Here is a 14,768-nt window from a genome sequence, read left to right on the forward strand (position 1 = left end):
ATTTAAATTTGAATGAGTGTTTCAAATTAAACACCTACATATGGAAGGACATAATAAACTAAGCTATAACACAGCATCTTTGTTCTGAATTTTCTGCTAGTGATTTCCCAATATATTTCCTCCTAAGAACATTGCTTGGGCAAGTTTTTTAATTAAATTGTTGACAGATATACTATAATGGGTTTTACACATTGTTTACTAGGAATGTGATTGAGATTTCAAAAGGAAAGCAGTCCTCAGTTGCATTAATTATGTTTAAGATTCATATACAGAGCACCTGTTTGGTGCTCTGAAATTACTGACTACGTAACAGTGTAAGTTAATATATATAGCATACAGACTTTGCAAGGTGGCACTTCTAATTGTCAGTCTATAATCATACCAGGAAGAAAAATATGGCAGAAGACATAAACCAGAAAGTATAGAAAGATTTCCTGGATGAAAAACTATAAATAACTTAATTTAAAAAGTTATCTCCCAAATTTTAATCTTTTATCCTTTGCTGCACAGTATCCTATTTTCCTCAGAAGAGGAAACACCAACCAAGACTGGCTGTTAACCTTTGGACAGAGCTAGCATATTTTAACTACTTTTTTCTCCTGGGAAACATGGAATTGAAACTCATCAGAACAAGATGTTTCACTCCCTGAGCGAGTGGTCCAGACACTTTACAGTTCTGCAGCTGACCGGTGGAAATGTCTCCAACTGCAATGGTCACTAAAGAAGCAGAATGAGCTGGGACCTCCTACACCCACCCAGAGGCCACTTGATGCTGGTTAAATGCAGCCTCTGCTGGGTCCCAGCAAGAGCTTTCTCCCTCCCCTGATCCCTACAGACAGTGGGTATTTTGCATCGGATGCCAGATTTCACTCCAGGCACAGTTTTTAATGGAACCATCACTGCATTGGCCCAGCAAGGCCACAGCTGGTGATTGCTGGGTGATAAAACACTGTGACCTTTCTCTGACTTTCTGAGTGTAAGTCATGCAGTCATGGTACTGTGGGAAAACAAAAAGCAAAGCTTTGCAGATCTCTCTCTGTACATTAGACTGCTACTGCTGTGAGCTACTGGATTATAACTCCTGCACTGGCATTAGTAGCTACTGAGGAGCTCAGTTATTTTCAAAATACGTTTCTCATTGCAGTAGTGCCATTCCTGAAATATTTGGTGCTAGATTTGCTAAAAGGCCTCATACAACTTTATCTCTACAAGGTGTCAAGGTCTGCTTTGGTGTTACTGGAGTTACTGTATTTATTCCAAGTACTACCTAGTACAACCTCATCCACAGCCTAAAGACTCCCTATTGGCATCACTAATTTGCTACAACCAACTCAGCATACTCACATGCTCAGTGTGCTTGTCTCATATTGATGCTTTGGCTTGGAGCATTCTAAATTCTCAATCCCACTTATTTACATATTTTATAGATTAATACTTGAGCTCAGTGGCAGACCACCATTTTTTTAGACTTGAAAACACGACTTTGGCAGTTATTTACTGTTTTTTTACATCTTATTTTTGGAACTCAAAAGCACTGACTATGAGGCCATGCATGGAAGTCATATGACTACTCACTGATGAGGTGATTTGAGCAGATTAGTGTTTTCTTAATTCAGAGCTGAATGAGGGAACTTAAGAAGAGACATGGATAAAACCAAGAGAATGGATGAAATCAGGATGAAACCTGATTCACCTTAGTTCAAGGTCTTCCCTGACTCTTGAAGGAGCCCTTGGCCTTCCCTGGCCAACTCCAAATATTGTATTTGAGGGTAGGCTGCCACCAATCTAGATGCATATAGAGAAGGTCTGGTATATATATCCAATCTATCATATTTACCTATTAGTCTTTTGACAGATTTTTCATTATCAAAGCCACCAGAAAGGGGAGGGAAAGGGAATTGTGGTTTGTGTCCTACTGCATTTAAACAAGCTAAAGAAGCTTTCATCCAAAGTAAACCTGAGCCATGAAATATTAGGACCTAGCTACAAATTATTAAAATTGAAATTACAGGAAAAGAATAGTTTTTTTTCTCAATAAATACTTCAGAGAATAATAGGAAAATAATTTTCTCATTACAGTTTCACCACATGAAAATGAAAAGAAGTTTCCAAGCTCCCAGTTGGATATGCTGAACTGATTCTAACTCATGTACCGTAGCTGATGACAGTATTTTTGCAGTCAGAGTTTGAGCTAACCAGCTCCCTTTGTTCCCATGAGTGGGGAGGAGTAGAAGTTATTCCCTCAAGTGATTTTGAGTCTGAGCACTGCAGTTTCAACAGACTACCTCTGGACAGTTCTGCTGAATGTGCAATTTCGTGCATTTCACTTGGGCATGACTAGCCAGCCTGAAGGATACAATAATATCAAGATTCTACTTTAAACCTAGTAAAAAGGGAATTCTGCACGAAGGCTCTTTCAGCTGAACTGGCAACAAGGAAATTCTGCATTAAGGCTCTTCTAGCTTGATTGATTTCTGCCTATAGGCATAGAAGTGAAGTAATGCAGTAATAAATCACATCTTTCAAATTGTTATATTTGCCAGCATTCAATTAAAAAAGGAACCACTAAGTGTTCTGCTGTTTGGTCTTCCTGACACCTCTGAGCAGCTGGTAAACAGCTGTGTATTTTGTGACTTTTTTTCAGATGCTCTAACTGGCTACCCAGAGCTATTTTTAATAGATTACTTTATCAAAAAGAAGAGCATTCAATTGTTATTTTTGTACCACCTACTAGAACTCAAAAAGAGTTTCAATACTGATAAACATCAACTAACATTTAGAGATTTGAAAAACTGGTCCATATGTTCTTATTCTAGTAGAAGTGTTAGAAGCACTTAAGATAGGGTCATATGGGGCAAAGATACTCACAAGCTGTGCTCTGAAAGGAGCAGAACTGCAAGGCAGGGTTTACTGAATCAGGGATAGCATTGCATCCATTAGGCTATATACAGCCTGGACCTGAGATGTCCTGCATGAGACAGCTAAAAAGTTGACATTTTTAGTTGCATTCCTGTGCTCAGAATCAGCTTGAGAGTTTGTATTCCCTCAGCAATGGACATGCCTTTCCTCTCACTGAGAAGAGACATAACCCGTGACTGTTGGTGGGAAGCAATCTTGTAAGCCTAAGTAAGCTTCTTAGAATCTGGCCAAGGACATCTATTTCTATACACTTTTTGTAAAAGGAGAAACTTTTATAAAAAAATTACTTTTTCAGTAACATTTTGCTCTCCAGGTTTCCAGTAGAAAATCCCATTTCCTGGCTGTAGCATCACATTAAATGAGGAAAGGGACATGATCTTTAATCATCACACTGGATGGTCCTTAAGGTCCCTTCCAACCCAAACCACTCTGTGATTCTATGGTCTCCAGCTTTAGCTGAGATTTAGCTTAGATTGAAAGCATTTTTTAGGGGGAGACAGTAGAAATCATATACCCCTAAATCACATTTTATTAGCCTTGCTCTCTCCACAAGCATTTCTGGTGGCAGGAGTGGGTGACAAGGCCGCATTAATTTTCCCCAGTAAGTTCACATCAGGTAATCCTAAAAAGGAGAAGGAGCTGCACTGCCTGACATGAGAGCTCTTGAGCCTTTTATTCTCACTGGAGGGAAGATTTTACACAATAGCAGGAAGAGAATGCCTTTTGTCTTCCCACTTAAGGGAATGAGAGTGTCATGTACACAAATATATCAAACTGCCCTTTTGTAGAAGAATACAGTTCCTCTACCTACTCTGTCAAGATTCAAGGCCATATTTTGCAAAGGGATGAAGAAACAGCCCACCAAGACAAGCAAGGACAGAAGTGCTGTCACACCTGTCACACACTGCTATTCTCACAGAGGTGCTTTCTTTGATCCTCTCAGTGGAGAACTGATGAACCATTGCTTTTGGCAAACAGGTTGGTAGGACCCCCCAAAAATAACAGGATGGGGACATGGAGAGGGACCTGTCCCTCTCCAACATGGTCACAATGTGGAATTTTGGATTCCCTGTTGAATATTCAGCAGCTATTACAGATGTACATGAAAACCATGCTGCTATAATCTGGAGGTTTCCTTCCTTGAGTGGTGTCGCTGGAGATCAGAGCAGACATAGATGGTGAACTCTGGCATGGAAGAGAGAAGGAAAGACTTTTCCTCACTTCATTCTCTTAAATTTGCTTAATCTAGAATAAGAACTGCTGTTCCTTTACAGTGTGTATAACTGATTTTAACCTTCAAGGTCTGAGCCATAGCTCACTGAAGACAACAGAATTATGCCTACTGTCTTGAGCAAGCTCTATCTGGCCTTCAGCCTCTAATATTAGCTCTCGCCTTGTATAGCTAAATGAGTGACAAGGAAGAGTTGGGCTCTGACTTACATTTTTGACTAAGAAAATCACTATCCCATAGAGTTTGAAAAGCAATACAATTGCAATTCAATTCTGGTATCACACTGTCAACCAGAAAATAGATTTCACTCACTGAAGATCCGTTTTTCCCCTTCTGAGGTCAGTGATGGAATTGGAAAGGATATCAATTTTCCTCTGACATGAGCAGGGATGAATATGCACACACACTTTGTATTTCATGCTAAGTGCTTGAAAAGGAACATGAAAAATTTCACAATTGTGAATAGCAGGAAGCTAGCATCAAGACATGGAGAAATGATCTTGAAAATATGCATAAACTGTTTTAGAGTAAATATTTCAAATGCTTGAGAGGCTTCCAGTATTTAAGAGTATACACAATTTTCACATTTAGAGTAGTTTTTAACCTGTCCAAATGGAATGTCTTTCATCAAAATACGTGAGTTTTATTTATGTCATTCATACCATACTTTGAGAATTTTTTTTTTGTCTGGAACTCCTTGCTTTTTATTACCACTCTTTACTGAAAAATGAAAAATAACTTCTACTGAAACCAACAATAGTGAATTTCCAATTATCAAAATTCATACAGATCAATCTCATTAAAAACTACAATTCTTGTAACTACCTTTGTGGTACTCTAGTTATCTTCTGAAATTTCTTAATCAATCTCAGATTTCTTTTTTATAAACAGTAAACTTCTATGCAGATCAATATGAATTATGAAAATATGTTATATATTGCTGTGCACAAAGGAAAGCATTGGTGAATCTGACTGCAGCAGCCTAGGAAGTTATAAAATACAATTTGCACCACAATTTGCATCAATTGTCCCATTTTTTTCTTAGTACATATTGGAGAAGCATACATCTATCCTCAGTAATCAAACTGGCACTGCAGATTCTTACAACTCATGCCTAATCAATGTTTTACAGTATTTACGGTCAGCATAACATTCTTTACTTGAACAGTGTATTATGAAACACTGGCTTAGGTCTTCACATCCAGTTTTTCATCTTTAATCTGGGTATTTCACTGTTGTCATAACTTCTTGTAGCTAATGTTCACATGATGCCTGTGAATACACAACCAACCGATGGATATAATCCACATTCCTGGCAGCACTGGCATCTAGTGGAGGAATCCAATATAGCACAGTACAAAAAGATGTGCCAATAAAATATATTCTGGTAAGTTCTTTTACAAACTTGAATTACTGCTAAATCTTACTAGAAGTCATGGTCATACATATTGTGCATAAACATATCCATCTATATTAGTACAATGATATCACACTGTGTTGATTTATCATGATCTCATACTCTACATTTTAATATTAATAATCTATGCCCCCTGTGTAGGCGTTACCTAAAGACAAGAAATAGGGAAACTGAGGTCTGTATGAAATTCATATCAAGTCAGGTGAAAACAAGCTGTAAATGCAAAAGATGTAAAAACATAGTAAAAAAGATGTAAAAAGATAATGAGGATAGATAATTTTAGGTCCTCCAAATCTTGGGCTCCTGTCCTGCTCCTTCCACCTTGATAATGTCTCTTCACAGGGCTGTTGTTCCATGTGCTGCTCTGGATGAACTTATAGATTAGGAGATAAAACATCCTGAATACCTAGGGCCTTCAGGTTGCTTCTAGTCTACCTAACAAGAAAGTCAGGCCCCCTTGGCTGACCAGAGTTATTTGTGAACACTGCAGTGCAAACCTGAGCAACTCTGCACTGGTGGAAATCAAGACTTTCAAACTCTGTCATCTTCACCATGACTTTAAATGCCCAGTGAATAGGAGTCATCATGGCACTATCCATAAAAATATGGTGTGGTCTCTGCAATAGAATTTCTCATCAAGGTATCTGGTAAAGTCTTGCAGACAAACTCAAGAGAGGAGAACAGTAGAGTATTTTTTGTCCTGAACTGGTCGCATAATTTTTAATGCAATAATGCTGTTCTGGCGATCACTTTTACCTTGGCCTGTACTTTGACAGTACAAAGAGAAAAAAGTTTGCTCTGGGGAGAAGGGAAAGTCTCAATTCTAGTTTCTTTTCTTCCACACTGCTCCCCTTGGGCGCAACAACACATACACACACACACACACACGCAATTTAGACATCCTGCTCCAAGAAATTCACCCATGATCTGAGGCTTATGATAACCATGAAAAGTAAGACACTAATGCTGTGTTATTTTTCCATGACCCTTCCTCCAATGCCATTGTCCAAGCATAAAAGAATTACAACTTTTACCTTCTCTTCGTGCATTACTTATCACCTTTGCTGAAGATTTACTCATTACATGGACTACATAAAGGGGGCAGTTTACAGCATTTGCTATGGTAATTGCTCTTTGTGTAGCTTCAGCTTCCACTTCTTCAGGACGACACAGTTCATGACCCTCAGGGCCAGTTATTCCCATTGCCAGCATCTTCTTTGCACCCTGAAGACCGAACAAAAGCATGAAATAGTCAGTTAAAATGTATCTATGGTGTCATGAGCATGCTGTCAGTCAAATTGATTCTGAACCAGCCATTGCAGCCAGTTCAAGGAAAAAAATAACTAGGCAGTTATGATTTTTTTCCAAAATAAGTTACTGTAGTTTTATCTGAAATCTAATACATCAGTAAATTCAGGTCTCAGAATACCTAAGTAAATTCAAAGAACACACTTCACTGGCTTGCAGGATTAAATCACTGCTTTTGAAAACCCTACTGCTCTCTCAATACATACACCTAAATATCATGGCCAAGGAAGTCCAATGATGATACTAACCCTCACTGGAAAGAAAAAAAGGAAAAACATTCTTACTAAGCACAAAAATGCATCTCCAGAGCCTCTGAAAACCCCAAGATTTTAAGAGGCCAAAAGGTTTTGTCTATACTCCGTTCCAGGAATTTTAGATTTGCTGATTTGAGATTATCAATGAATTAATTTCCATTACGGGACCTGGGGTGCTGTTGACTGGAATAGTTGAAGAAACTATTCTATTATAGCCCCTCGAGTTATCACTGATGTTGAGTATCACCAGTGTAGTTACACCCTCAGGGTCCCAGAACTCTCAGTGCCTCCACACAGCACTAAGGTGGCAATAGCAAGTATGAAGTGAAGCTAATTATGCATAGAGGGACATTGAGATTTCTGTGTCCAGTCAGTGGAGCTTTCTCCATACTTCTGGATTTGCTTCTGTTACATGAGCTGACTATGTCTGGAGAGACCTAGGGTTAGGACCATCTATATTCCTGACTTTGATGGACAAAATGTCAAATATGCACCTGTGCAATTAGTTCCCCATTCTCCGCATGGACTTGAGCAACTGCCCCAAGTTCCTTACAGCAGGAAAAGGCTTCATATAGCTCCTCATCATTGACCATGTATATATCTTTATAGGCCATAAACATCTTGAAGGAGTTGACACCTTTGTTTTGAACAAGATTTTCCATTTCTTGCTTCACCTGAAAAATACAGCAATTATATTTTACATATTAATAATTTTGTATAAAGAAATTTTAAGCATAAATGGTGAACCTTTACTCACCCATCAAACATATGTTCAATACAAATGGTCCAAGTCACATATTTAAAGACTTAGTCTTTAAATATGTCTTCTTCTTGCATCAAATTGATTTTCAAAATATATAAAAGTGTAGCACTGCAGTGCAAATTGGAAGCACAAGCTAATTGCAGGAGGGAATGCTTTTTACAAAAGGTAATAAGGCAGAATTTTCAAATAAACCTCCTGATGTTGAAAACACCCATTCTAATATTACAGTCAATGTGTCCAACTCACACAACATGGACATTTGTGCAAAACTGATTTTCAAAATTGGATTGCAACGGACTGCAGCTTCTACCAAACAACACAGCAACACGGTGACAGAAAAGATTTCATCTTTTAGAGCTTTGTCCTTACTCTAAACAACACACGCAGCCTTTTGAAACATTTGTTGTCAAACAAAACAGCTACAAAATGCTAAGTCCAGCAAAACCTTACATCACAAAGAAAGAAAGACAAATATCTTAGTCTAAAGGTTTATTGCACAACTGGTTAGCTAGAAACATATATTACATAACTTTGGCTCTCCCTTCCCAGTAAAATGATGCTTACAATAATTGACATGTATCTGTAATAATATTACAATTTCCATGGGATTAATTCCTTTCAAAAAGTAAAATATTATTTTTCATCTTCTCTCTAATAATCTGGTTGGCTCTGCCCAAGAACAGTAAGATATGTAAAAAATTCAAGGAATTGTTTTAGTTATTCAGAGGAAGAATGGGAGCACATCTTGAGTGGGAGTTATCAAATAAATACATGACAGAAGGCCCTGCTCTGGCACAAATATAGAGGCATGTCATTTATCCTCTTCACTGTTTACTACAACTAACAGAAGGCATTGTAAAGAATGTATGCTTTTAATTAATAGTTCAAATCCTGATGAGATGAGAACTGATCAGATGGGCATGACATATCAGTCTTTTTCACCCAGGCCTTTTGCAGCTACAAAATGCCCAACCTATTTCTTTTAATCTTGGCCTTTATAAACAGTTACATATGAACTAGAACATTTAATTGATTTACATCTCCCTATTTTTATTGGATTCATCAATACAATTCCACTAGTGTCTGCTGAGGCTGTTTCAAATGCACATTAATCAAATTTCATTGGAGAATTTATTTCATGACTTTGCCTTAAGTTAGAAGTTGTGGTCAGCCTATTTTAGCACTCAGGACACAGAATACCAAAGATGTGTTGTTTGCAGAATGAAGGCTTTGGTGCATATATTTTAGAACTTAAAAATTAGAAGTACTCATATATAAAATAGGAATTTACTTAATATATCTGTGTACTGATGCATAGTTCTCTGAGAATCCAAAGTCATCTTGTAAAACATGGGTCTCATTCAAATAGATATCAAGCACCTGAAAAATTAATTTATCAGTAAAGCTTTCAGGCTATAAGCAAACATTCACTCAGCAAAGGTGATTCTCCTATATATAAATTCAAAAATGGTTTTTAAGATTATTTCACATTCAATGCTATTGGCTACAGTCCTGCTTTACTGTAAAGGGGTTTTACTGCAGTCACCCAGGAAAAAATTTCATTTCCTCTACAAATGAAAGTCAAGTACCATATTTTTCATGTATACCCTTACTAAAAAAAACCAAAAAAAACAAAAACAAAAAAACCCCAAACAAAAAACCCCAAAAAAACCCAAAACAAATTAACAAAACTCATCAGAAGCATAAAATATCAAGTGTTCAAGCAACAAAAGACAAAATTATTGTAAATACCTCTTTCCTTCTCTGACCTGCCTGGTCTTGGTATTGCACAATCCCTACCTTTAACTTTGTGCAGTATAATCCAGAGATGTAGGCTATCTGCAGACTTTCAAATACATATACTCTCAGAAGGGTGTGGGCTATTTCAAATGTTGTTTTTAATCACAAAACCACTAACCAGCAAGCAATATTTAGCATGTGAAGACTGATTCAAATCAGGTGTGGCATAAATTTATGGAATTTAAATCAGCTCTTGTGTCTACCTTGTTGCTCCACCATGTAACTGCCACGTGCAATGAATAATCACAGCAGACTTTAGGGTCTGCCCAGCTTTTCCATGTATCAAAAGCTTCAGTAAGAGAACAACCTTTCTGAGGGATGGCAAAGTCGATGATCATAGTGGTTCCTCCTGCTATAGCTGCCTGAAAAGAAGAAAGTTAATATTTAGCAATCAGAAAGAACGCAAATTTCCTCCCACCCTCTCCAACTCCCTTACATCAATTAATCTGGATAGACTGAAAAGCCAAAAGCCACTGAGGACTTCCCCTGAGTAAAGTCCAGACTTGAAAAATTATTATGGAGATTAATTTCATTTGCTTTGAGAAAAATGTTCTCAAAACCATGCTCAAGAGAATCCAAGTGAAATTCTCATGCTGAAGGAGAAGCTTCTCTTCATGTACAAAAACTTATCAAAGACTGGGAGATGTGTCTGTAATGTTCATGCATCAGTGACATTCCTCAAGTGTGTGGAATGACTGAGGAAGAAGAGCATTAGAAGAGCACAGTCAACTTGAGACGTGCTTCCTCAGAGTCTGTGTAGTAGAAAAAACAAGCCTGAGTGACAGGCAAGTATTAAGGGGCAAATACGCAACAACAACAGTAAAAAACCCCATTGAGTTTGAAAATACAATATGAAAACCCCCAAATTCTTGACTAATACTAAAATATTTTACAAGTGTTTAAAAGCACATTTTTTTAGTAACAGGATATCATTTAGTAAAACTGTATAGAGGGTTTTAAATAGAATGAGGAATTTACATCCTCTACATAAATGTTGTCAAGTAATAAAATAAACTACAACTTTACTTAACAGATGAATGGTGATCAAAAATTGCTTTTTAACAAATAATTTCCACTCTTCTTTATGGACAACTGAATTATTAATTTTCTTGCCTTTGGCAGGGAAAAAAGTTACTCAGATGCCAGATCCTTGACTAAAAGAAATTGATCCAGTACAGTTCCTTTGTTGAAATTGTTGCTTTCTTCCAGATTAGCAAAAGAAATTCTCTCTATTGCTCTGAACAATGTCCCTTTGCAAAACGGTAATAACCAATTCAGATCAAAATATGCACAGCTCAAATTCACAGGATCAGAGAATCACAGAATTAGCTAGGTTCAAAAAGACCTCTGAGATCAAGTCCAGCCTATGACCTAACACCACCTTATCAACTAAACCATTGCACTAAGTGACACACCCAGTCTTTTTTAAACACCTCCAGGGATGGTGACTCCACCACCTCCCTGGGCAGCCAATTCCAATGCCCAATCATTCCTTCTGTGAAGAATTTTTTCCTAATGTCCAGCTTAAACTTCCCCTGGCGCAGATTAAGACTTTGTCCTCTTGTCCTGTTGTGGGTTGCCTGGGAGACCAAACCCCACCTGGCTGCACCCTCCTTTCAGGGATTTGCAGAAAGAGCTGAGGTCTCCCCTAAGCCTCCTCCAGGCTAAACTGCCCCAGCTCCCTCAGCTGCTTCTCACAGGGCTTGTGCTTCAGACCCTTCACCAGTCTTGTTGCCCTTCTCTGGATGCATTTGAGCACTTCAATGCTCTTACTGAATTGAGGGGCGCAGGACTGGACACAGCATTCAAGGTGTGGCCTCACCAATGCCCAGTACAGTGGAAGAATGACCTCCCTGGTCCTGCTGGCCACACTATTGCTGATACAGGCCAGGATGCCATTGGCCTTCTTGGCACACACCGGCTCATATTCAGTCTGTTGTCAACCAGCACCCCCAGATCCCCTGGGCACTGTCCAGCCACTCTGTCCCCCAGTAACGCTGCAGGGGGTTATTGTGGCCAAAGTGCAGGATGCTGCACTTGGACTTGTTAAACCTTGTATTGTTGGACTCAGCCCATCTATCCAGGATGTCCAGGTCCCTTATGACATATTACTCTTCCTTTTTCTACAACAATTAGTCTCTTTCTTCCTTCTGTTGACTTAGAAATCAGAAGAATAATTGTAAATATGTCAGTATATTTTGCAAAAAGAGAAGTTTGGAGAGTGGCACAAGTATTTGTAATCTCTAATTAATTGAGCAAAACATTTTCTCCAGGAAAAGTTTTTCAAACTGTCAAATATTTTTCAACAAGACTGATTGACTTGTTTGTTAAACAGGATTTAAAGAAAGTTTATAGACTCCATGAAAAAAGAAACATCATGGGTTCCACAACTCCACTCAAAGTCTCTTTTTATTCCTACATCTTTTTCCCTCTCTATCTGTAAAGTGCTTTTACTTATTCAACTGAATGGGTAAATCTTAGCTAATCATTGTAGCATATTTCACAATAGTTGGAATACAACTCTGTCTCACTGAATTTCTTGACAAAATATTTGTCAGATGATGACCTTTAGTGAATAGGTCTGAACAATTTCCACACTTTGACCTGGGTTAAGAATAGCCACAAAATCAAATTTTTTGACATCTGATTGCTAAGTTGGATTTAGAATTTTCTTGTAGGCACTGAAGTGACTATCTGGACATCCTGTTTTGCCTCTGTTTTGCAGCCTCCCTGTTCTATAAGTACCACAGAGTTACTCAGAAAACCTTAAAAATGTATTTTCTGCTTTTTAGTAAACCCCAGTTCTCCAGTGAGAGGAACTGGGTATAACAGTCTCTGTGAAGGTAATGGCTAGCAGACAAGCCAAGTAGGGCAATGGGATCCTTTCTGTGAACAAAGGATTTCAGTCTGCACAACAAAGCTCTTAGAAAAGTGCCTTGAAAATTTTGGTTATGGAAATTGTATGGAGATGATGCATAATACTGTTAATATGAGTAATTGATACACTATTCATATTCAGGGAAGTGAATAAGATCAGCTAAAAAGCTGGGAAAAAAACACTCCAAATGTAAAACTGGGAGAAATTAGGTACTTTAATAAAGTGTATTTGAAGTGGACTTTAATTGAGAGACAGAGTAAGCACCAAAGTGAATGACTGAAGAAAAGTCTGCATTCCTTATGCTAACAGAGGAGAAAGATCAGATTACCACAGAAGTGCTTGAACAGCACAGTGGAATTAAACTGTTGCTTTAGTTAACCTTTGCTCAGAGAAGTATGAAGCTTGATCTATGTACCAAAGCAGGTTGTAGTCTGCATGCTGACAGCCAGGGTTAATGCCTGCCCCACTTGACCCCTGCAATCACAATAGTTTCTGAAGGAGCCCAAACAATATACTGGTTGAGGGTGGACCTCAACTGAGTACCCCAACTGCTTTACAACAATGTCCTGGTCAAAGGGACAGGAACAACTGGCCATGCTTGATTCACATTCTGTTCTCTCCTTAAGAAATAATACTGGACAACCAGCAGGTACCCCTCCGAGAAAGCCCAGATGCACACACAGACGTGCACATGTGCACCCACCTTGGTTCCAGTATAGAAGTCATCTTTTGACCTGCTTCCCATGAAAGGGAATTCCATGTGTGTGTGAGTATCAATGCCCCCAGGGATCACCAGCTTGTTAGTTGCATCCAGCACAACGAGTCCAGTCGAGGGCTCTGGGTTTAGGTTTGGTCCCACCTGCTGCACCACTCCATCTTCCACATACACATCAGCCACCACAGAGAGGTCATCATTCACAACTTTTCCCCCTTTGATCAAAAGTCTCTGCTGAGCCCAGGTTTGGGGTGGCATGCCAGCGGGTGAGAGTGAGGCCTCAGCTCAGAAAGTTCTCTTGCCTCAGAGTACTTCACTGCCCCCTCCTCCCAGAGCAGCAGCTCTCTCCAAATGGCCCTAAACACACACCACACCATGCCCTTTAAACAGACACCGGAGGAACTGCCCCTCTGCCCCCGGCAGCTCCACCTCCCTCCTCCCGTGCAGCCCAGTGACACAGATGGGAGCAGGGCGCTGCCCTTGGGCCCTTTCTGCTCCGGACTCTGCCTGGACAAAGCGAGCCAGGCTTCCAGGGGGTCTGGGGTGTTCTCACAGCACGCGCTCCAGCCTGCCCTGTGCACCTGGGGGTTTGCAACTTGCTGAGCTGCTTTGAAAATGTGGCTATTTTATCATCTTGTGGTGCCCAAAAGCAAACTGTTCTTTGCGGCCACATTTTAGGAAATCAAGGGTGACCTGAGCTCTCCACAGAAGCAGCCAGAGAGCCCAGGGATGACCTGAGCTTCCTGCAGCCGTGTCTGGGGAGCCTGTGGGTCCAGCCTATGCGGAGGGAAAGACACTGCAGTGCTCTGGTGACCCAAGTGCTGCATCCTTCTCAGTGGAGGTGGTGGGGTCCACACTGCTCGCAAGCTGTTTCTCAAAGGACTTGTCACACATCACCTCAGGATCCAAACACGGCTTCCCCCTGCCACTACAATGACACCACATGGACAGTGCTCCTGCCTGAGGGGAAAGCTGGGGTGTGTGTGCCGACATCCACGTGAAAATCACATTTCAGTATCCGATGCTCCATCTGCCCCATGGCCCTGCTGTGCCCACCTGGCAGGCCCGGCCTGTGCTCACCACACCCCCCTCACTGCTGCCCACACCCTCTGCCTGCCCCGGCTGTGCTGGCCCCTCAAATCTCCCTGCCCCACGGGAGCCCTTCCCGAGGGCCAGGGAAAGTCAGGAAATTCTGTGGTGGGTTTCACACAAGGCTGGTGTGACCTTGGCAGGATGTGGCTTGTGTGTTTCAGAATATACACCTTGAAAAAGAGGCGGGAAAGTAATACGAAGACAACTGGAAAATGAGCTAAAGACTGGCACAGAAGAGGAAAGACCTGCTCTGTACCATCTCAGAAGCACCAGTTTCTATGGCATTTTCCCACTTCTCCCATAACCCTGGATTTTCTTACTCAGCAGTGACATGGCACTGCTCAAGTGTGTCCCTAAATCTGCTGAGCAATTGTATCTTCATCCCCTCACC

General features: G+C 40.0%; 1 protein-coding gene across 1 annotated transcript in view; it reads right to left on the minus strand.

The window, feature by feature from the left end:
* DPYS (dihydropyrimidinase) overlaps nucleotides 1-13,598 on the minus strand; it is a 30,862-nt gene extending 17,264 nt beyond the window's left edge. Inside the window, exons 1-4 of the mRNA XM_053943984.1 lie at nucleotides 13,274-13,598; nucleotides 9,896-10,054; nucleotides 7,624-7,803; nucleotides 6,602-6,791 (exon numbers count right to left, since the gene is read on the minus strand). Coding sequence (XP_053799959.1) covers nucleotides 6,602-6,791; nucleotides 7,624-7,803; nucleotides 9,896-10,054; nucleotides 13,274-13,543 — 799 coding nt within the window. The 5' untranslated portion in view covers nucleotides 13,544-13,598. The remainder of the gene's footprint in view (nucleotides 1-6,601; nucleotides 6,792-7,623; nucleotides 7,804-9,895; nucleotides 10,055-13,273) is intronic.
* Nucleotides 13,599-14,768: the final 1,170 nt, after the last annotated feature.

Source organism: Vidua chalybeata, chromosome 1, assembly GCF_026979565.1.
Source record: "Vidua chalybeata isolate OUT-0048 chromosome 1, bVidCha1 merged haplotype, whole genome shotgun sequence".
NCBI classification, from domain to species: domain Eukaryota; kingdom Metazoa; phylum Chordata; class Aves; order Passeriformes; family Viduidae; genus Vidua; species Vidua chalybeata.